At 40.6% G+C, this 23,581-nt stretch overlaps 2 protein-coding genes across 3 annotated transcripts in view; one reads left to right on the top strand and one right to left on the bottom strand.

Annotated features, from left to right (window-relative positions):
* The window catches only part of mylk3 (myosin light chain kinase 3), a 33,919-nt gene extending 14,321 nt beyond the window's left edge, over positions 1 to 19,598 (top strand). The window contains exons 5-13 of one of the 2 annotated variants that reach the window (XM_084109549.1): positions 1,314 to 1,419; positions 3,504 to 3,597; positions 5,030 to 5,139; positions 5,756 to 5,897; positions 6,293 to 6,363; positions 12,262 to 12,390; positions 13,798 to 13,950; positions 18,100 to 18,235; positions 18,348 to 19,598. In XM_084109549.1, coding sequence (XP_083965675.1) covers positions 1,314 to 1,419; positions 3,504 to 3,597; positions 5,030 to 5,139; positions 5,756 to 5,897; positions 6,293 to 6,363; positions 12,262 to 12,390; positions 13,798 to 13,950; positions 18,100 to 18,235; positions 18,348 to 18,425 — 1,019 coding nt within the window. In that variant the 3' untranslated portion in view covers positions 18,426 to 19,598. The remainder of the gene's footprint in view (positions 1 to 1,313; positions 1,420 to 3,503; positions 3,598 to 5,029; positions 5,140 to 5,755; positions 5,898 to 6,292; positions 6,364 to 12,261; positions 12,391 to 13,797; positions 13,951 to 18,099; positions 18,236 to 18,347) is intronic. The other variant, XM_084109550.1, reaches the window with a different exon arrangement.
* Positions 19,249 to 23,437, bottom strand: orc6 (origin recognition complex, subunit 6). The gene is made up of 7 exons (XM_084109551.1): positions 23,271 to 23,437; positions 23,031 to 23,157; positions 22,152 to 22,315; positions 21,986 to 22,075; positions 20,588 to 20,697; positions 20,190 to 20,276; positions 19,249 to 19,917 (listed from the first exon to the last, which is right to left on the bottom strand). Exons 1-7 carry the CDS (start codon positions 23,333 to 23,335, stop codon positions 19,787 to 19,789), a joined length of 774 nt encoding a protein of 257 aa, XP_083965677.1. The 5' UTR covers positions 23,336 to 23,437; the 3' UTR covers positions 19,249 to 19,786.
* Positions 23,438 to 23,581: the final 144 nt, after the last annotated feature.

The raw sequence follows: 23,581 nt of genomic DNA, 5'->3' as shown, positions 1-23,581 counted from the left end.
TTGTCTCATTCTTTTCTGGAGACGGCATTTACGCTACCCAGTAGCCTAAACAATTACCGTCTTTCAACGTTGAAATATGGTTGAAAATAAGTCGGTCCGCCTTGGACTGGTTTACGACGTGATTTCAGCTAAGTAGTTTCGGCCGGACTGTTTGACTACGTGTTTTCAACTGATCATCTATGTTTTCAACTTATAATCTAAGACAGGATAAGTCACATGCTAAAATAACGGAGAAAAACAAACTACCAAACCATGTTCATTATTATCTTGAATAAATTTAAGGAGTTTTACATATTCCATCAAGACGTTGAAAAGTCGTAATTAGACGTTGAAGATTTATGTCTATTCAACGTCTAATAGATGACTTTTGCTAGCTGGGAAGTATATTCTTTATAATTTGTTCAGCTTTTATTTTTTTATTTTATTTATCATTTAGTATTATTGTTTTAATTAGAAGTTAATTAAATATTTAATTATCGGATCAGAAAGTTCCTCGAGCCTGGACTCGAACCTCGTGTCACCCGAAGCACAACCGAATTACACCTGAATCACTCGCATTGCTCTGCTACCAGCTCCGACTGTTAGAAGATATTTAAATAAATTTTATAATCGTAATAAAAAAAATATGTAATCAGTTATACAAGGCATACATGTTCGGTGATAACTACGAAGAAAACAGATAACTGTAAAAAAATAAATAAGAAGAGAAATAACGGTCTTCTCAAGTAATTGTACAAACTTCCGGGTAAAGCTCCACCCACTTCCGGTTTTATCCGAATACAGATACGAATAATTTTGCGATTGTTACAGATACAGATATTGTATCCACTGCACACCCCTACTATGAATGATTTACTAAAATAATCATCTCATGAGTCATTCATTTGGGAGTCAGATTACACTGCAATGTGGTTTTGATTCACTAAAAATAACCGTCTCATAAGAGTAATTAGTTTGGGAGTTGGACTACACTGGTTGAGCCAGTGATTCACTAAAAACAACTGGTTATAACTGTAAAACCGGCTAATAAATAAGAACCGATACTTGGTTCCCAACCCTACACTGGAAAAGGCATTGACAGCAATGTATGCATGTCATGAGCAGTCATGCATGTTATCTGAGCAAATATGTTTTAGAAGATGAGCAAACAGTGGACAGCATGTAATGAACAATGATACTGGAAACCAGTAAACATCATGTGACAAAAATGATCAGTTAGGCTTTAAACTTAAACTTAAAATCAATAATTTGTAATTAGAACTATACAGCTTGTAGTGTTCAATAAAACCAGCATACTGATATTTGTTTTCTAGATGACAGTCCACCTCTTCCAGCTCCATTTGAGCATCGCATCGTCAGTGCCAAGCAGGTTCCCATGAACTCATATTACGCAGTCAACCCCAATGATGTGCTGGGCGGGTGAGTCCATGTGCTAATGGATAAACACATTAGTTTACCCCAAAATTTAAATTCTGTCATCATTTAGGCTACTTGAGTTGTTTCAAACTTGTATGACTTGCTTTCTTCTGTGGAACATAAAAGAAGATATTTTGAAGAATGTTAGAACCAAACTTTTACGCTCCACAAAAGACAAAATATTATACAGGTTTGGATCGACATGAGGGTGAGTAAATGATGACAGAATTTTCGTATTTTGTTGAATTATCAAAACCATTTAATACTACTTGCTTAATTTAACCTGTGTGTAATCAAGTCAAGTTATGTCAAGTCACCTTCATTTTTATAACGCTTTATATAATACAGATAGTTTCAAAGCAGCTTTACAGTGATCAACAAGAAAATAATGATTCGATGCAAACTGAATTCAATTCTGCTGTTAAGAAGTTCTAAAAAGACTGCCATTCTTCATTTGAAAACAGTGTTGATTCAGTTTGGTTTAATAACTGTGTAAATTTCATTAATTATGTCATTATCCAGCTCAGTTCAGTTAATATAGATACGGATAGGGAACAGATATGGCTGACTATGGTAACCTCTGGATAAGAATGAGACAGACAGACTAATGTTAGCATAGATACCATTCCTCTTACAATGTAATAAGTACATCGGATGTTGTGGGAAGTGTTCCCAGTTCCAGTTGACCTAATTAATGCAGCCTACCAATCCTTTAAGGGATTTGAATCATAGAAATGTATAATGTTCTATGTGTATACCAGGTTAAAGAGATGTGTTTTTAGTCTAGATTTAAACTTACAGAGTGTGTCTGCTTCTCGAACAATACTAGGAAAACTATTCCAAAGTTTGGGTGCTAAACAGGAAAAGGATCTACCGCCTGCAGTTGATTTTGATATTCTAGGTATTATCGATTGGCCAGAATTTTGAGATTGCAATAGATGTGACTATAATGTGTTAGAGCTTTCTCAAGTACTGAGGAGTTAAACAATTCAGGGCTTTATAAGTAATCAACAAGATTTTAAAATGTATGAGATGTTTAATAGTGAGCCAATGCAGTGTTGACGGAAACAGGCTAGTATGGTCATACTTCTTGTAAGAACCAGCTGCTGCTTTTTGGACCAGATTAAGTTTTTTTTATTAAGCACGCAGGGCAACCACCCAGGTGAGCATTACAATAATCTAGCCTTGAGGTCATGACAGCATTAACTAACTTTCAGCATTTGTCATTAAGAGCATATGTCATAATTTAGAAATATTTTTAAGATGGAAAAACAAGGTTTTGCAAATGCTAGAAAGTAGAAATGTGGCTTTGAAATGAAATACTGCTATCAAAGAGCACACCCAGGTTCCCAACTGATGACGAATACTAAATAAAGTGTTAGAGAGTATTCCAGGTTATTATGTGCAGACTTTTTTAGTCCAATATTTAAAATCTCAGGGTTTTTTCTCCAGAATTTAGTTGTAGGAAATTACTAGTCATCCAATTCTTTGTATGCATTCAGTTTGTTTTGTGAATTGGTGAAACAGTGAAAACAGTGAAACAGTGAAAACTAAAATATTTTGATAATACTTATCTGATATTGGCTAACATTTAGCCAATCTATTGCACTATCTGTATATTGTTTCTTCCCAGTTATATCTGACATGCTGACATTAGTGCAGCAGATTAGGTTGTGGGGAGTAGCTGGGGGGCTGGGGACTCTTTCTCCAGGACCGGCAGATGGAACATATAGCATGAGTTGAATGACTGGTACACGCAGACAAGGGCTCATTTGCACCCCCTCTCCACTCTTGTTCCACATACGCCACAAATAAGTAAGCACTGGCTTGTTTTTGACTCATCATCGGCAGAGTTTATTTTAGGCAGGTGTTGAGCTGGTGCATTGGTATTATTTTCAGCCACAGCAGCAGCCATCTTGACATAAACACGCAATCTCACCCCATGGAAACACAGTTCCAAATAAATAGGCAGCCCAGTAAGTGCAGAGTGAGAAGAACAGCAGCAGATAGTGACATAACTTTCACAAAGGTTGAAGTGATGTCCATAATCCATTAAATGAAATCTGTGTTTACGTGTGCTATTGCAGAGGCCGTTTTGGACAGGTACACAAGTGTGCAGAGTTGTCGTCTGGTCTTATGCTTGCTGCTAAAATTATAAAGGTCCGGGGAATGAAAGAGAGGGTGAGTACAAAACATGCATAAGCATTAGCATTTCAAACATGTTTACCCCCCTTGCTCTGTCTTTCTCTCCCCTCCCACTCCAATCTGTCCATCACTCTGTTCCTGTTAGGATGCTTTATGAGAACATTTCCTTGACAACTGCTGACAGTTCTGCACATGAGCATATGAACAAATACGCACACATTCACACACAGACACTTGCCCTCTCGCAAATAACATAATAACACCCATAGTCCCTCAAGGATATGGAAGCGCATGTTGTTTCTAGTATCTGCATTAAAAACAATGCATACTTTCAACACAATATTTATATGGTGAACATCATTTCACCAAGTGCAAGATGTTCCTTCAGTATCTGTGTTGATCCTGAAACAACATTCCAATCAATCAGTCAGATTTGAGGGACAAGTTTAAAGTTTATGTCAAGTTTAGGCTTACAACCAGGGTCAGGTGCTTTTACATTAGTGTTATTCACCTATCACTTCCCTCTGATTTTAAGGATAACTTATGGGTAGGTTTAGAATTAGGGGTAGGGATAGGATTAGGACAAAATTTTGGGACAAGAATGTTGTTCCAGGATCAGTAAAATATGTTGATCCAGGAACATGTCTTACTTGGCAACGAAAGATTTATATTTCACATTACACTGTATATACAGTGTAATGTGAAATATAAATCTTTTCTTTGCACAGAATAGCATGTACTACTTTTATCTGTTCCCTTCATCCTCCATGCTTCAACAAGTGCTGATAATTACATATAATGATGGCACTTCTGTCATAAGCAGCACTTGCCCTCAATGCAATGCCATCTGTTGCCACCATTAGAGAGTAATCAGACAGGAATGGACAAATGCAGATAATTTTCACTCTCTCGTTTTAATTTCTGCCACTCGACACAAATGTCAAAGGAGTAAAAGAATTCAACACACAATCACATACAGTGTACATACACTTAATCTCTCTAAGCTTCATTTGCATTTCGAAATGCTCCTTCTTAGTGGCAACATGATGTGCCATTCCTGCGGCACGTGCCGTCTGCTCCAGTGTATGCCAGAGAGAGACAGAGAAGCTTCATATGGGATAATTGAATGCTTTTTGTGGGTCAGAGAATGGAGGACAGGAAGAGAGTAACTAGGGCAGACAATTACAGGGTTGGCAAAGGCTGTCAAGCCCCCATTCCGAAACGCTTGTTTTTGCTATACCCAATTCAGTCATTGCAAATTCACTTCAAGCTATTTAACTGTGCAATTTAATTTCTGAAAAAGCTTCTCTCTTACTAATGACCTAATTTTTTAACACTGCCGCTATTATCATTTTGAGAGTAATAACAACACCATTTCAAAACCTTAAAATATAGGCTTTAGAAAGCTGTTGCAGATTAAAAATGCATTTGCTTTGGAATTATTTATTTATTTGTGCTTTCATTCCAGGATGAAGTGAAAAATGAGATTGGAGTTATGAACCAGTTAAACCATGTGAATCTGATTCAGCTGTATGATGCTTTCGAGTCTCGGACTAACCTCACACTCATTATGGAATAGTAAGTAAACCACAGATAGATCTTAGTTCAAATCAGAATGATTGTTTCCAAGTACTAGAAAGGTTAGATTAAATAGCTCTAATTCTAAAAATAAACAAGTTCTGCAAAAAAAGAATATATTTAATAGCTATTGTTCTAAATGATCATTTTAACTGTTAATTCAGGCTGATTAGTGGCTTTGGACAGTATTCATCAGGCCTCATTTGCAAAGCAAATTTTCTCTCCTGGCCTGGTCCTCACATTCTGTCACAAGAACATAGAGCTCCCACACATGCCACTTTGGTGTGTGTGTCATCTTCATGTCTTGTCCACAAATTAAATTATTTTATTTTTTATGGTATTGAATTTAAGCTTTTATTTGTATGATATAGCGGCAAATATTTGTATATTACAATATTTGTAATACAAGACATAACTATAAATGATGAAGATTTTTGGAAGATGGATATTGTTATATGAAGGTACCACAACAAGGAACGAGTATCAAAATTCAGCTTTGTTTTAGCATTTAAAACTACTGGCACCCACATGGATTAAGCCACTTAATTTCAATATGCATGTCCAAATAGACTGAACTAAAAGAGAGGAGTTAATTTGTGATGGTTTGTTATTTCAGTGTGGAAGGTGGTGAATTGTTTGACCGAATCATTGATGAGAATTACCAGCTGACGGAGATGGATGCCATTGTGTTTACCAGGCAGATTTGTGAGGGGGTTCAGTACCTTCACCAGCAGTACATTCTCCATTTAGATCTTAAGGTAAACTCCACACACCGCACTGAATGTTATAATGTGATACTAAAGGGATTAGCAGTGCATTTAGTGTCGGGTATCTCTATGGAAAAATCCACCAATGAATCACCCATGTATGTCAACATCAGCAGTCTGAATGTCGCACATTTGAATTAGCACACTGCCAGTGGGCTTGTGCCTTGTGTTGTTGTTAGCATGTTGTGTATAGGAATATGGAATGCATACAATGTTATAGGATGTTGTACCCCTATACCCCGGCCATAACAATACATTTGAATCCTGTATTTAGTTTTAAATACTTTTTTTATGTTGTTACTGTCTTAGAATTAATAATCAGTTTAAATGTATTTTAAATCTCTCTTATTTCTTTCTCATATACATTTTTATTTTCTGCAATATAGCCAGAAAATATCTTATGTGTGAACACCACAGGCAATCAGATCAAGATCATTGACTTTGGACTCGCCAGAAAGTAAGTAAGCAGACTTCATTAAATTATCTTGTTATTAAATAGTAGACTTATTGATATCTCATATTTTTTAAGTCTACAAAAGAAGCGCTTTTCTCAGTCTTGGGTAATTATGTCCCTAATTTCACACATAAAACAAAGTATGTGTTTATAGCTGGCATCATGTCTTCTGATTCACACCACTGTGCTGTCACCATGACTACAGTCACATTCCTTCATGTGTGATCATTTTTGAGAGCTTTGTTTACTTTGAGCTTTAAAGCTCCATTAAAACAATCTGAGTCCTTACAAAGTCATCAAAATGTACTGTGCCTTGTAACTGTTAGTAACTGGCAAAGGTAAGAATTTTTGTGTGCAAGTAAAGCACCGGTGTGGGATTTTTGGTTTAAATTTTTTTCATTTATCCAAAGTGACTTAGAAATGAGAAAAACTACAACAAAAGCAATGCATACAACTGAGAAGTGGCACAATGCAAAGTACCAGAATTGCTCAAAGAATTACAAAAGAAAAGAACAGAGTGAGAAAAGTACAGAGTCAGGTCCTCACAGGGGAGTTGTGTGTTTTCTGAAAGTGGAGATGTCATAAAACACAAAGCGGAAGCAAGGATGCAAGTAAACTTTTATTTGGTTGGTCAAAAGACACAAACAGTTCAGAAACTTGGGTGGGCTGGTGACGCAGGGACTAGATGGTCAGCGTGCTGGTGCAGAGTGGTGACGGTGAATCCAGTGCAGGTGAATATCCAGACGAGACGAACCACGAAGACACCGAACAGGAACTCGAACCACGAACAAGACTGAAGACGGGCACACGATGAACACACACACACTGAGGACACCAAACAACGATCTGACAAAGAGAGGAGAGTGCGATGAGAACTTATAGGTGAGTGAATTGGCAGCAGCTGGTGCGGGGAATGAGATCAGCTGGCGCGCTGATCAGCTGTAACGAGCAGTAACGCCCACTCACACACACCCACACACACAGAACAACAAATACACGAGACACGAAGAAAACAGTGAATTCATGAACCGTGACAGTATCCCTCCTCCTAGGAACGCCTCCTGGCGTCCCCAGACTCCCTTACCTGTCGATTGTAATCATCAATAAGGGAGTGATCCAGGATGTCTCTAGCAGGCACCCAACTTCTCTCCTCCGGACCGTAACCTTCCCAGTCCACCAAGTACTGGAACCCGCGTCCCCTCCGCCTTGAGTCCAGAATACGATTAACCGAATATGTAGGTTCCCCTTCTACGAGTCGCGGCGGGGGGGGAACCGGGACAGGCGGATTAATACAAGAACGAAACACGGGTTTTATTTTGGAAACATGGAAGGCGGGATGAATCCTCCTGTACACTGGAGGGAGTTTGAGGCGGACTGCCACCGGGATAATGATCTTGGTGACAGTGAATGGGCCGATAAATTTGGGAGCAAGTTTATTAGAGACGGAACGGAGAGGAATGTTCTTGGTAGAAAGCCACACTTTTTGACCAACGACGTATACGGGAGGCCTAGACCGGTGGCGATCGGCCTTGGCCTTGGTGCACGCTCCCACTTGGAGTAGAGTCTCGCGGGCTCTAGTCCAAGTGCAATGACACCTCTGGACGAAAGCGTGAGCGGAGGGGACCGCGACTTCAGTTTCCAGACTAGGAAAAATTGGTGGCTGGTAACCTAGACTACACTCAAACGGAGATAGGCCCGTAGATGACACTGGTAACGAATTGTGGGCGTACTCCACCATTGACAGTTGTTGGCTCCATGAGGAAGGATTCTTGGAGACCAGACATCGCAACGTTCTCTCCAAATCCTGGTTGGCTCTCTCAGTTTGGCCATTGCTCTGGGGATGAAACCCTGAGGACAGACTAACAGTCGCACCCAGTAATCTACAAAACTCTTGCCAAAATTTGGACACGAATTGGGGTCCTCTGTCGGAAACCACGTCCGTCGGGAGGCCATGTAACCGAAAGACGTGGTTAACGACTGTTAACGCTGTCTCCTTGGCTGAGGGCAATTTGGGCAAGGGAATGAAATGAGCCGCCTTCGAGAACCGGTCCACCACGGTCAAAACTATCGTGTTACCCTGAGAGGGTGGGAGGGCGGTGACAAAATCTAGTGCGATATGGGACCAGGGTCTCGAAGGGATCGGCAGCGGTTGAAGGAGCCCATCTGGGGGTCGATTGGAAGTCTTACCAGTGGCACAAACTGAGCAAGCCAAAACAAAACTGTGAACGTCGTGAGCCATACATGGCCACCAAAATCGTTGCTTGACTAAAGATGTAGTGCGACTGACTCCTGGATGACAAGCCACATTGGAACAATGCCCCCACTGAATAACGTCGGACCGTAATCCCGTAATCCCTGGAGATAATTAGGGTCTCCGGAAAAATGCACTCGGGAGTAGACGGGCGATCGGAACGGTCAAAAATGCGCGATAAAGAATCGGGTTTGATGTTTTTGGAACCCGGGCGGTACGAGAGAGTCGTCTGTAGGAGAACGTTGAGATAGCACTGCACCTACCCCCACCTCTGACACATCGACCTCCACCACGAACTGACGTGATGGATCAGGGGTAACTGAGATGGGGGCTGAAACAAAGCGGCCTTTCAGTTTGGCAAACGCAGCCTCAGCTGCGTCTGACCACCTGAACGTAGTTCTGGGGGAGGTCAAGGCGGTCAGAGGCGAGGCTAGTTGGCTGAAATTGCGAATGAACCGCCGGTAGAAATTGGCGAACCCCAGAAACCTCTGTAGGGCCTTACGGGAATCTGGACTTGGCCAATCCACCACAGCCTTAACCTTCTCAGGATCCATACGCATTCCTTCAGACGACACAATGTACCCTAAGAAAGGAACAGACTGTGCATGAAAAGCGCATTTCTCCGCCTTGACAAAAAGCCCATTCTCTAGCAGCCTCTGAAGCACTCGTCGAACGTGCTGCACGTGCTCCTGGAGAGAAGAAGAAAAAATCAATATGTCATCCAGGTAGACATATATGAACTGATCGACCATATCTCGCAGCACGTCGTTGACGAGTGCCTGGAAGACTGCTGGGGAGTTGGACAAGCCGAAGGGCATGACCAAGTATTCAAAGTGCCCCCTGGGGATGTTAAAAGCAGTCTTCCATTCATCCCCCTTCCTGATGCGGTCCAAATGCTAAGCATTACGCAAGTCCAATTTAGTGAAGATCGACGCTCCTTGCAACCTCTCGAAGGCTGAAGACATCAGCGGCAAAGGATAAGTATTCTTTACCGTGATGCTGTTCAGCCCCCGGTAGTCAATACAAGGTCGCAGGGATCCGTCCTTCTTCCCCACAAAAAAGAACCCCGCCCCCGCTGGAGAAGAGGAGGGACGGATGAACCCTGCTGCTAGAGAATCAGAAATATATTTCTCCATAGCCTCTCTTTCTGGAACAGAAAGTGAATATAACTTGCCCTTAGGCGGAGACGTACCTGGCAGTAACTCTATAGCACAGTCATAGGGACGATGCGGAGGGAGAGAAGCAGCACGAGACTTACTGAACACCTCCTTCAGGTCTTGATACTCCGTGGGCATGTTTGACAAATCCACTGCTTCCTCCTGAAACGCAGAAACAGAAACAGACGAACAAGCAGACACAAGACAGGACTCATGACATTTACTGCTCCACTCCAACACTGATCTCTGCTGCCAGTCTATTTTGGGATTGTGTTTAATGAGCCAGGGGTGTCCTAAAACGATGGGTGCGAGGGGGGAGTCCAGAATGTAGAAGGAAGTGGTTTCGGTGTGGTTGCCAGATACTATGAGTGTGATGGGTCCAGTGGTGAATGAAATGGTGGGAAGAGCTTGGCCGTTGAGAGCGTGAACTGCGATGGTAGGGGTGAGGGGTAGAAGGGGAGCCTGAATCTTGAGTGCGAATGTGTAGTCCATGAAGTTACCCTCTGCCCCGGAGTCCAGTAGTGCTCGACAGTCGTGAGTGTGGGCTGACCATCTTAGTCTTACCGGGAGGAGCGTAGATGTTGATGAGGTCTTCTCAGCGGAGATCCCACCCGACAGTAGCCTCAGATTTACTGCCGGGCTTGTCCCTTTTACCGGGCAGTTAAAAGCAAAATGTCCTGCCATGCCACAGTAAAGGCAAAGGCCCTGGGATCTCCGCCTTTCTTTCTCCTCCCGGGAAAGCCGAGCTCGCCCGACCTGCATGGGCTCGTGATCGTAGACGGGGCTGACCGCGTCCCCGTCGCTGGCTCGCAAAGTCTCAGCCGCTCCAGAAACACAAGCGGGTAACATCCGACGTTCGACTCGGGAGAGTCGGGAATCCACACAAAGTGCCAGTTCGATCAACTCATTGAGTGTAGTGGGTAAGTACAGAGCATAAATCTCTCTCTGGACGCGGTCAGCCAGCCCATGCAGGAACATATCCCACTGCGCCTCCTCGTTCCACTGACACTCTGCCGCCAAAGTCCGGAACTCGATAGAGTAATCAGATACAGATCTTTCGCCTTGCTCGAGGTCCGCGAGAATCCGTGCCGCTTCTCTTCGGCGGAGAGTGTCTGGAACGAGGCACAGCATGGATCTTGGTTCTCCCACACCGCCGTCCCCCATAGCGCTGCCCTCCCAGTCAGTAGCGTGAGCACAAATGCCACCTTGCTTCGTTCACTGGCAAAGGTCCTGGGCTGCAGAGAAAAATGCATTGAACAGCGTGTTAGGAATGCTCTGCAATAGTTTGGCTCACCGTTGTATGGCTCAGGAACAGGTAGGCGGGGCTCTGACTGGGAGACGCTCTCTGGTGGTACGGGGGGAGCGGACGATGTGGGTGGCGCAGTGGGAACTCGCAGATGTTGTAATTGCTGGGTGAGCTTGGACACCTGCGCCACAAGAGCTTGAATAGCCCGACCCGACTCATTCACGTTCCTTTCCTGGGTATCCATCCGTGAAATGCTGGACTTGATGAATTCCTCCAGAGGAGAAGAGGGTTCGCTTGCTGCTTCCATCGCTTGGTCAGATAGTTCTGTCATAAAACACAAAGCTGAAGCAAGGATGCAAGTAAACTTTTATTTGGTTGGTCAAAAGACACAAACAGTTCAGAAACTCGGGTGGGCTGGTGGCGCAGGGACTAGACGGTCAGCGTGCTGGTGCAGAGTGGTGACGGTGAATCCAGTGCAGGTGAATATCCAGACGAGACGAACCACGAAGACACCGAACAGGAACTCGAACCAGGAACAAGACTGAAGACGGGCACACGATGAAAACACACACACACACACACACACACACACACACACACACACACTGAGGACACCAAACAACGATCTGACAAAGAGAGGAGAGTGCGATGAGAACTTATAGGTGAATTGGCAGCAGCTGGTGCGGGGAATGAGATCAGCTGGCGCGCTGATCAGCTGTAACGAGCGGTAACGCCCACTCACACACACCCACACACACAGAACAACAAATACACGAGACACGAAGAAAACAGTGAATTCATGAACCGTGACAGGAGAGGGATTCATTTTGGTGGAGTTGGGAAGATTGTTATACCACTGAGGTACATTGAATGTAAATGTTTGGGAAAGTGATTTTAAATCTCTTATATGCACCTCACAAATTTGCAGATGTGTGTGGAGGTAGAGGTACAGATCCAGTGACTATTTTGATATGTTGAGTTGAGGAATGCATGTGGCCTGCAACTGGGATCATTGGGATCCCAGAGTGCAAAAACACATAACTGAACTGAACTCTTTGTTTTGTGGTCTTTGATGCTCAGCTAATTTAAGTCAAAAAGTACTTCTAGATTCTTAGCTGACCTGGTGTTTTCATTGGCAAGGTTTTGTTGAATCAGTTTTGGTTGTGAGTTAGTGAGTTTGGGTTTGGTTTTTCATATGGGAATGATACAGGATCCAAAAACAAAAATGTGTTTGTCCCTCCCACCAGGTATAGACCCAGAGAAAAGCTGAAGGTCAACTTTGGAACCCCAGAGTTCCTGGCACCAGAAGTTGTCAACTATGACTTTGTGTCATTTCCTACAGACATGTGGAGTGTTGGTGTCATCACATACATGCTGTGAGTACGCAACTAGGCAGTAAGGCAGATCTACAAATTTTAATAGAACTTCCAAATTTTAACAGAATCTGTAAAATTGCCATTAAAGAGTCAGAATCGACATTCATAAAGTATGAATTATTATTTGATGATTTATGCATTATAGAAGTTTCACTTTCTTCATACTCTGAATTGCACGTGGCGTAGACTCTTGAGTGAAATATCAGAGAGATCAAAAGCCAAATGCAAATGGAACGCATATGAAAGCTTTAGAGGGCTCTTCTAAGAGCCCTCATCAATCAATAGAGCCCTGATAAAAGGGCACCAGTGCCGTACAGCTCAGAAAGCATGTTACTAATCCTGCTGCTCTGATGCTGTCAAAAAAACAAACAAACATACAAACAAACAAAATCCTATACACACAAACAAACACAATGTCCCATGTCTGGTCCTGTGCACTCATCACTCTGCTCTACATGAGCAGTGCTGCTGTACTGGCCATAGATGACCCACTGCTCTGGCCAATAGTGGTCAAGCCTCAATGAATGAATCAATTACTTGACAGCTGTTGGTGGAGATTTAGGGCTTGCCCATCCAGAGAATATGTGTTTAACCTACTTCACACTTCTCTAAGAACTGAACATCCAGAAGTCTCCAGCATTCATTGTATTAAATGAATAGTTCATTTCAAAATGAAAATTCTGTCATCATTTACTCACCCTCAAGTTGTTTCAAATCTGTAATTCTTTCTTCTGCTAAACACAAAAGAAGATATTTTGAAGAATGTTGGTAACCAAACAGTTGATAGACCCCATTGACTTCCATAGTATTTTTTTTCCTACTATGGAAGTCAGTGGGGTCCATCAACTGTCTGGTTACCGACATTCTTCAAAATATCTTCCTATGTGTTCAGCAGAAGAAAGAAATTCATACAGGTTTGAAACAACTTGAGGGTGAGTAAATGATGACTATCATATGAAATATTTCATATTTGTTCACTAACACTTTACAACAAGGTTTAGTATGTTTAGTATGAACATTAATTCATGCATTAAGTATCAATTATTAACTGTTAACTTGTTCATTCATAATAAATTAACTAATTTATACAACTTGAAATGTTGAGAAAATGTATTAGAATATATAGAAATGACATTCACTTCACCATTCACCATTTATTCATTAAATGGAAGATTTTAACCAAAGCATAGCCTACTAATGAGCAAAAATACAAATACAATTGATTAATCGTGAGAAGACAACAATATTTGCAGTGCTCCAATATGAACATTTTAAAAGTAGAACAGAATGGTACAGAGGTGTAAATGCACCTTTTTAGTTCCTAATTATTTAGGTCAGAACTAAGGGTTAACAGATTTTCTGGGTTATTCACACTCCCTGTGATTTCTTTTCTTTTTCTTTTTTCAGCTTGAGTGGCCTTTCTCCATTCATGGGTGACAATGACACAGAAACAATGAACAACATTCTGCACGCCAAATGGGAATTTGACGCAGAGGCATTTGAGAATGTGTCAGAAGAAGCTAAAGACTTCATTTCCAGCCTCCTTGTGCCCGCTAAATGGTATTCATCTATCTATCATTATTCCGTTAATGGAAAACCATAGAATATTGCCTGGATGCCAGCCGAACTTTTGAGTTCACAATATTTGAGGTCGGGAAGTTCGGTTTGGGATTGTTACGTTGTGGAGCAACTATGCTCGAACCAGAGCTGTTCGGACCAATCAAATTGTCAGGGCAGGCTTTATACGATTATGGACAGATGATCAACAGTAACATAATCATCCACGTCACCAAAGAGCGCTTGGGTTGAATTCGTTTACAAGAAGGAAAGCTGTCGCTGGAGAATTGAGATGTGTAGATTCCGCCATCGCATTTGTTAAAGTAAATATCGATAGCGCATTAATTTTAAAAGAGGAACAGATAACCTCGATCAAGGAATTTGTCGATCGGAAAGATGAATGAAGAACATACATCACACTCCATTGCTCTCATTGGTTGTAGGTCTATCTAATTAGAAAGAGGTATTTTCTTTCCTGGTTCGGTTGAAATACGCTTAATCACAGCCCAATGGAGCAGTATCAGACTCATATTCTGACTAGAATCTGAGTATGACGACGTCAAGGTGATGATACACAGGGCAACTTTTTGGGCAATGTTGCCGTCAACGGGCAACCAGATGAGACACAGGGCCCACGACCGATCTAAATTATCCAGATAGAAATGTATTGCCCATTTAAAAAAAAAAAAAAAAGGGAAAGTGCCCAAGCAACAATCACTCGGCAAGATTGCCTAGCAACATTGCTCAAAAAGTTGCCCTGTGTATCATCTCCTTTAGGCTACTTAGAATATACCGCAAGTCATGTTTTCTAGGCTATCCCACATAATTCGATATAGGCCTAGCCTCTCTTCTATTATTTCTCCTCCTTTCTGATCTGTTTTCTTGTGGATTTAAGAGCCTCACTCTTCTCTTCCATCTCTCAGTCATTGTCCTGTACTTTGACCTGCAGGTTCCCTTAATGCATCCTGACATCGAAACTGAAACCTCTGAAAATGCAGTGCTGTACTCCAAAAATGGGCACAAATAACATATAATTGGCCGGTGATGTAACATGGCCTGGAGCAGTTTAGAGCATTTGAAGCTCACCCTCACATTGCTCTGTCTTAGCTAACCTCTCCCACACAAGGGCTGTAATGCTCAGCTGGCATGGCATGAGATAATAGCAGGCTGGCACAGCAGGTTGCCATGAGAGGGCGCATTGTCTTTTGCCCACCATCTTACCACAGTCTACGAAGTAAAAGAGATGATTCAGTGCACTTTGACAAGGTGCATTTAGACGCAGCATGACACCCACCCTGGCCTTCCTCCCTTCTCTTTATCTGTGGTGACAATGTTGTCTAATAACCTCATCACAGCCCCCCCACACACACACATGCCATGTGATTCATATCACCCTTGAACATTCATGCTTTCAGACGATGAAAACTAGTGGATTAAATGCATGATGATAATGTAGTATAATCAGCTGGATTACGTCTTTCTTGCTGGTAAAAATGCACTTGGGCACAAACAAATCTTACGCTGTCTTTCGGGGAGGTCGACCTATTTAATTAAGAACATTCCTTTCAGTAATTTTCAGGGTGCCATCTATTCCTTTTTCTCAAAATTGTCTGCCTTTTGTCTCCGTTAGCACAATTAGCCAGATGTTAGCATGGTTAGCCAAACATTTGAACAGTTAGCCAAACCTTACCACAGGTTCCGTCCCAATACCCCCACTTGCGCAAGACTACGCGCAAGAGTACGCAAGACTGCCCCAGGTCTGAAAAAGTTCAGTGCCCTATCATTAATACTGTTTATTTTAAAGTGCAAATTATTGAAAATCTAAATTTGTGAATAATGCTCTGTAAAACAAAAAATAAAAAACATGCTTTTTTTACAAGTGTGTCACGTCAAGTAATCAAAAGTTCTACACACACTTGCAGTCTTTACGCCGACTCGAAAACTTGGAAATAATGCAGATACAGTGAGGAAAATAAGTATTTGAACACCCTGCTATTTTGCAAGTTCTCCCACTTAGAAATCATGGAGGGGTCTGAAATTGTCATCGTAGGTGCATGTCCACTGTGAGAGACATAATCTAAAAAAAAAATCCAGAAATCACAATGTATGATTTTTTAACTATTTATTTGTATGATACAGCTGCAAATAAGTATTTGAACACCTGAGAAAATCAGTGTTAATATTTGGTACAGTAGCCTTTGTTTGCAATTACAGAGGTCAAACGTTTCCTGTAGTTTTTCACCAGGTTTGCACACACTGCAGGAGGGATTTTGGCCCACTCTTCCACACAGATCTTCTCTAGATCAGTCAGGTTTCTGGGCTGTCGCTGAGAAACACGGAGTTTGAGCTCCCTCCAAAGATTCTCTATTGGGTTTAGGTCTGGAGACTGGCTAGGCCACGCCAGAACCTTGATATGCTTCTTACAGAGCCACTCCTTGGTTATCCTGGCTGTGTGCTTCGGGTCATTGTCATGTTGGAAGACCCAGCCTCGACCCATCTTCAATGCTCTAACTGAGGGAAGGAGGTTGTTCCCCAAAATCTCGCAATACATGGCCCCGGTCATCCTCTCCTTAATACAGTGCAGTCGCCCTGTCCCATGTGCAGAAAAACACCCCCAAAGCATGATGCTACCACCCCCATGCTTCACAGTAGGGATGGTGTTCTTGGGATGGTACTCATCATTCTTCTTCCTCCAAACACGTTTAGTGGAATTATGACCAAAAAGTTATATTTTGGTCTCATCTGACCACATGACTTTCTCCCATGACTCCTCTGGATCATCCAAATGGTCATTGGCAAACTTAAGAAGGGCCTTGACATGTGCTGGTTTAAGCAGGGGAACCTTCCGTGCCATGCATGATTTCAAACCATGACGTCTTAGTGTATTACCAACAGTAACCTTGGAAACGGTGGTCCCAGCTCTTTTCAGGTTATTGACCAGCTCCTCCCGTGTAGTTCTGGGCTGATTTCTCACCTTTCTTAGGATCATTGAGACCCCACGAGGTGAGATCTTGCATGGAGCCCCAGTCCGAGGGAGATTGACAGTCATGTTTAGCTTCTTCCATTTTCTAATGATTGCTCCAACAGTGGACCTTTTTTCACCAAGCTGCTTGGCAATTTCCCCGTAGCCCTTTCCAGCCTTGTGGAGGTGTACAATTTTGTCTCTAGTGTCTTTGGACAGCTCTTTGGTCTTGGCCATGTTAGTAGTTGGATTCTTACTGATTGTATGGGGTGGACAGGTGTCTTTATGCAGCTAACGACCTCAAACAGGTGCATCTAATTTAGGATAATAAATGGAGTGGAGGTGGACATTTTAAAGGCAGACTAACAGGTCTTTGAGGGTCAGAATTCTAGCTGATAGACAGGTGTTCAAATACTTATTTGCAGCTGTATCATACAAATAAATAGTTAAAAAATCATATATTGTGATTTCTGGATTTATTTATTTTTTTAGATTATGTCTCTCACAGTGGACATGCACCTACGATGACAATTTCAGACCCCTCCATGATTTCCAAGTGGGAGAACTTGCAAAATAGCAGGGTGTTTAAATACTTATTTTCCTCACTGTAAATGAGTGGTCAAGTAAAAAGATTGCAAGTGTGAGTATTGGGATGGGACAAAGTTTAAAATAAAATACTGTTTATTTTAAAGTGCAAGGTATTGAAAATGTGTATATAATGCTCTGTTAAAAAACATGCTTTTTTTCAAGTGTGTCCCATCAAGTGATCAAAAGTTCTACACATACTTGCAGTCTTTACGCCGACTTGAAAACTTGAAATAATGCAGATAAATAAGTGGTCAAGTACAAAGATTGCAAGTGTGAGTATTGGGATGGGAAAGGCCAGCAGTTGTTAGTACAGTTAGTCAAACTTAATCTATATTTAAGTTTATATATAGTTTAATATAAACTTTAAATATATATTATATATAAATGTGTAATAAAGTGACCTTGGGCCTACTAATGTTTGTTGACATCTCTTATAAATTGTAAGTGCTCAATCAATGATCAAAACAAATTTCTGTCTAAGGCTTGAAAACCATATATGATTCATAGTCATTACACAGAAGGGCCTGAATTGTATTTTTTCTTTGTGTGCCAGATGTTTTTAAGACCTTAATGTTTCTGTGTTTGCGTGGTTTCTATGGCAGCAGCCGTCTGAGCGCATCAGGATGCATGAAGCATAGCTGGCTAAATAACCTGGAGGACAAAGCCAAGATGTACAAAGTTCGGCTCAAGTCACAACTGAGGCTTCAGCGTTACCTTGCTGCTCACCATCAGTGGAAGGTATGGAATCATTAGTCGGCGCATTTTCGATTTTTAAATGGATTTATATGGTGTTCGCATACCAGCATAACGCATGATCCTGCTCTTATGTTAACTCTTTTTGTTTTTACAGAAACATTTCTATGCAGTCGCTGCAGCAAACAGGTTGAAGAGGTTTCAGCAGAGCAGATCAGTTAGTGTGCCAAATTAGTTATTAACCTGGAGGACAGTGTCAGTAGCTTGAGAGGACATCACAGTGTCACACACTGGAAAATGAACATGTCTCAATTTGTTGAATGGCTTTGTAGAAAGTGTTTAATATGCTCTCGCCTTGTTTATAGCCAGTGTAATAGTATCTTGTTAAAAAGTGTATTTTTATGTACCTTGTTTGAATCACTGTTGCGTTTAATTTCCACTTCATCGTGCTTTCACACCAGGAGTGTACGGCATGGATGGCAGGGTGTGCTTTTGAACCACATGAAAAAGCTGTTGTCCCTTCTGTGAAGGTGTTTTTCTTGGGCACTACTGCCTTATCCTAGTATTTGAAAGAAAGTGTTTTTGGTTCTCAACTCATGGTTTCAGTATTTTATATTAGTAAAAAAAAAAAAAAAAACATGGCATGAAGATTTGATGTATAAACACTGTGGTCATCCTAAATGTTTTGTTTAGCACATTGATTAGTTTCGGAAACAAAATCTGAATAAGAGACTACACTGGCATGGTCTGTTTTTATTTTTCAGAATTCTCATTTTATTTTCACTGGTTGTTCAAGAACATTTGAATGTTAATATTGCGACTTGAAACTACTTTCTATGAATTTATTGCATTTGTACACATTTCTATGGTAATAGCATAACCACAAATACATGCACAAAGGTGGTTTTGCTCTTGTCATAGTGACTGACAAACAAGTTCACTGAAGTTAGCACAGAATTATAGGGCAGATCTGTTTTCTCTATCATAGTTCATATAGAGTGTGCTTGTATAGAAATCATTGTATTGGGTATTTTTTTAACAATATTGTGACAAATAGCCTCTGTAGAAAATTAGTGTTTAATCAAGACATTAAAAAACATGAGAAACCAAGAAAATTAAACTGTCTTGAATACACATTTTATTCACATCAAAATCAAACAAAGCAGATGTGCCATGTATTATTGAAACAAATTGATAAATCACATCTAGATGATATTGAATGCATTGTACACCTCCAATGAGATTTTAAGGTGATTCAAACCAATACCACAGAACACTGAGAAATTAAGTCATATTGTCACCATACGTAATCATCCAAACCATGTCAGACTAAACAACACAAATTCAACAATTGGAAAGTCTTTGCACAATATCTAAAATAGTAACTATCTTTGACCTGGCAAATGGCAATAAAATAAAACAGATAAAAAAAGAGCCTCAATTCCTCTGGAAATGTCTGTATGTGGATGAAACAGTTTCACACAAGAAGCCAGAGGGGGGCAGGCAACTTCTCTTGGTAGAGTATTAAATCCAACTCAAAAGGTCCTGTTGACATTATGAAGAGCCATCATTAAATAAATGGGAAACTTAAAACCTTCAAGAATCTACAGCCTTTGCTTTTAATGCATTTTCAAGGATTTTTCTTTTCCACTCCTCATAAATTTGTGTCTCTTCCTCCTCTGTCTTTTCAACTCGCTCTTGCTTAGGAGATGTTGCAATCTTCTCATCTGGAAAAAAAACAAAAAAAACAACAAAGACAATTACATCAAATTATCATCAAACAGGAAAGATAAGTTCTGTCTTTTATTAGATATTACATCTAGAAGTATTCATTATTAGTCTCATTGCTCTAAGAAAATGATTTTATTTCCACAGGTTGAAGACATGCTTAAGAACAGAAAAGGTTACATTGATAATCATTCACAGCACATAATGGCAGCTGATGGGTAGAAATAATTTGCCATTATTAGTTATTGTGACAAGCGAGTGAATTTCTTACCATCTTCTGCCGTTTCTAGCATTTCAGTGAGCGACTTCTGCCTCTTTTGAGCAGTTTTGACTGGTTTCTCCACAGATGAAGCCTCTTCTAAGGGTACAGAGAGATATTAGAGTGAGTCAGTCTGCTTAATTTCACAATATGTACTTGAGAATAAAAAACATGCTGATCTTTGTTCAACTACACAAAAAATATACATTGTCTAATTGTGGTATGCCTGTAGCCATGGTAACTAATGAAATGTCTTTTTCTTCATGACAAATCTCTTTGAAGTAATACTTTTATAATTAAAAACAAGATTAAAAGTTGTGCATCTTCAATCAATGTCTTTGAGCATCTATTCGCTTTAATTAGGCAATGTCATTTTCTAAAAAGCTTTTGTTAGGAGGAGTCACACTTACTGCAGATCTCCTGTCCACATTTCTGGAACTGTGTGCACAGCCGATCAAAGATGCCCTTCTTTGCTCCAGATGAAGAGGCTAATTTCCTGTCAGTTTTGATTTTCATGCACCTTCAAACAGGAAGGACAGAACCAATTTATTTTTCCATTTTCAATAATGAAATGTAAATCAGGTGCAGTTTAGATTTAGAGATTTCTGTGACATGTTGGCATGCATAAAATCCTTTTAAACCATCTGGGAGCTTGAGTTTATTATTGTACAGTAACAGATTTTGGTTGGATAGCAATAACCCAACAGTCACACAGTCTCAGTACAGCTGGATTCCTTATGTGAGCACTCACTTTCATAGAGAGTCTAATATGCAGATAACCTAGCTCTAAGGACAAGGTACAAACATGTGATGGCCAATCCAAGATTTGACCTTTCCAAATGTAAATTCAGCTCCAAATTAATCTGTATGTAATTCTCATACCCTCGTTCAGTGGTGTAACAAGCCAACACCGGGCCCGTATGCAGGATTACTTCAGGTCGACTTTGCACCATCCTTTTTTTTTTTTTTTGGGAATGCGAGATCTGATCTGTTATCCAGATACAGAAGCCACTTAATGTAGACAGGTGTAAGCGCACCATGTCCTGATTGGATTATGATCCGATCTCGCATGTTAATGCCAAGTGTAAACGCAGCCTAAGAGATGAGATGACTGACAAAATCAGGAGTAGCCTACACGCACCACAAAAAAAAAGAAAACCCTGGTGACGGCGCACCATAACACATTGTTATTCACTGCTATGACTACACTTTTGTGTTTGTAATTTGACGACGACTCCATCTCGATATTGTCTGTCTCAAGTTCAACGTTTTTACTGTTTTGCACGCAACACGCATGTTCACTTACCATATCCGGGATTCGAATTGTGACCCGGGGATTCCCCAGTCCCAATTCGAAACAAATTACACCAAAATCAATCATTGTTCATTTCAAACATGTATTTAATGATCAGTAAAATATGTTGTTGTCATTATTTATTCAAATAAATTCACGATAAAGTAAAATGCGATCAGACTAAAAATTGTAAAATGCGATAGGGCTGTCAATCAATATCTTCCAGTCACGCGGGCCCCTGATTGGTCCGGGCCCATAAGCAACCGCGTACCCTGCTTGCCGATAGTTACGCCTGTGCCCTCATTTTAAAGTACTTATGGCCTCACTGTACTTTGACCACACTGTGAAGAGCTTAATCAGGTTTTCAAGAGACAGTGGAGCTCCCATCAATATTTATATCTAATGTGAGTGTCAAACACCTAATCATCCATCAACAAGTATTTTTGAAGCATCCATTATTTGACTCAGTGATGATGTGTAATTACAGCAGATTTCAGGGCTTTAAAATACTCACTTGCATGCTGCATACAGAGCTGCTGTGGTAAAGAGAGGCTTAGACAGGTCAAGGTCTTGTTGCTGAGCTGCGGGTAAACTGGTCTCATACCTTAAACAAATACTTGCAGTTTAAATCAAGCCATTCAGAATCAAGCTGATTGCACTGATGCAATGTGAAGTCTCACCGTTCAAGGATCTGAGAGGCCACTTTAACTGCTTCTAAACACCCATACTGCACTGCAAGATCTCTGAGACCCAGGCTTGACTGCAGGCCCAGCATGCACTCCATTGACTTGAAATTGCTGGAGTAAACCTTAGGACTCAGGCCAGATAGTTTGATGGCATACTCCTATCCGGCAGAATTTTGAAAGAATATTATTTTTGTACATTTATTGCAAGAAAAAATGTTTACGTATATAATACATGTTAGATATGTACAGCATATTGTGTAAACCATTCAATGTTTATTGTGCAAAATTACTATCAATTTAAAAAAAAATACGACTACACCTAATATATATATATATATACACTTTTTTTTTTTAAATTTTTTTTAAGTTATACAGTGGATGAGCAATTCTTAATATTACATGAGCCGTGACACATGAAGAAAACAGAATGCAAAAAGTGTTTAAATATTTTTTGTGTGCATTTAAGATTGAACAATTGTAGCAAGATAATCTTGACAAGACGAAGGAATCGGCCAATTCTTTAAGATAATAATTAGCATTAATAATAATTATAATTTTCATGCAGAAAGCTACTTTACTACACATGACTTGAGACGGAATGACACTGGTGGTAATTTTAATGACTTTCAGGGGGGAAAAAGATATAAAAAAAAGAGAAACAATTTTCCTATGATGCATACATGGCCACTATTGGACAGTGTTAGTAAATATTAAAGTGAATAGACAAATAAATGTGTGAGAATGCGAAACAATACTCACACATATGCATATTAGATAACAACATACTTAAGTGTGCATGTATGCATGTCTGTACATCATATGTGCATGCTTGTGTTACACATCACAACACACATTAAGGGAAAAGGATCTTGCCTTGTCTACAGGAAATTTCATTGAAGTCGCTGCCAACTCAAGGCAAATAAGGGCCTTACTGGTGGCTGTCACAGAACCCAGTCCAACACATTTCACCTGGGATAATCGCATGTACTCTTCTGCTTGGCTGAAAATGAATCCGAATTAGTTCTGCTGTTATAACGTTACTGACATGTTCACTTCTGACTGAACCAATGTCTTCCCCAAACAAGCGAGTGGCTAATATATTGCAACACTTACCTCAATACTTTAACAGCAGTTATACCGATCTTCGAAGCAAGCTTACTAAACAACTCTTTATCCATTTGTAAAGTTGTTCGATCCTCTCACCACTATCAGAAGAATCCTTCACCAGACTTCGCAAAGAGACAGGCTGATTTCGCGGGAAAACAAACACGTGTCACACTAGAAATAAACGTTCTGACCGGCCATTGGTGGATCAAGAAAATGGGCGTGGAAAGCGTCGTTCGGGTAAAACACTGTTAAAATTTAACTAGTTTTAATTATTCGACAAATGATACCATATATGTCTAAAAGAAGTATAAAATATA

The sequence above is a fragment of the Abramis brama genome (genome assembly GCF_963993115.1).
Source record: "Abramis brama genome assembly, chromosome: 3".
Lineage (NCBI taxonomy): Eukaryota > Metazoa > Chordata > Actinopteri > Cypriniformes > Leuciscidae > Abramis > Abramis brama.
Note: the sequence above shows the minus strand (reverse complement) of the source record. Positions and strands in the feature narration are given on the sequence as shown.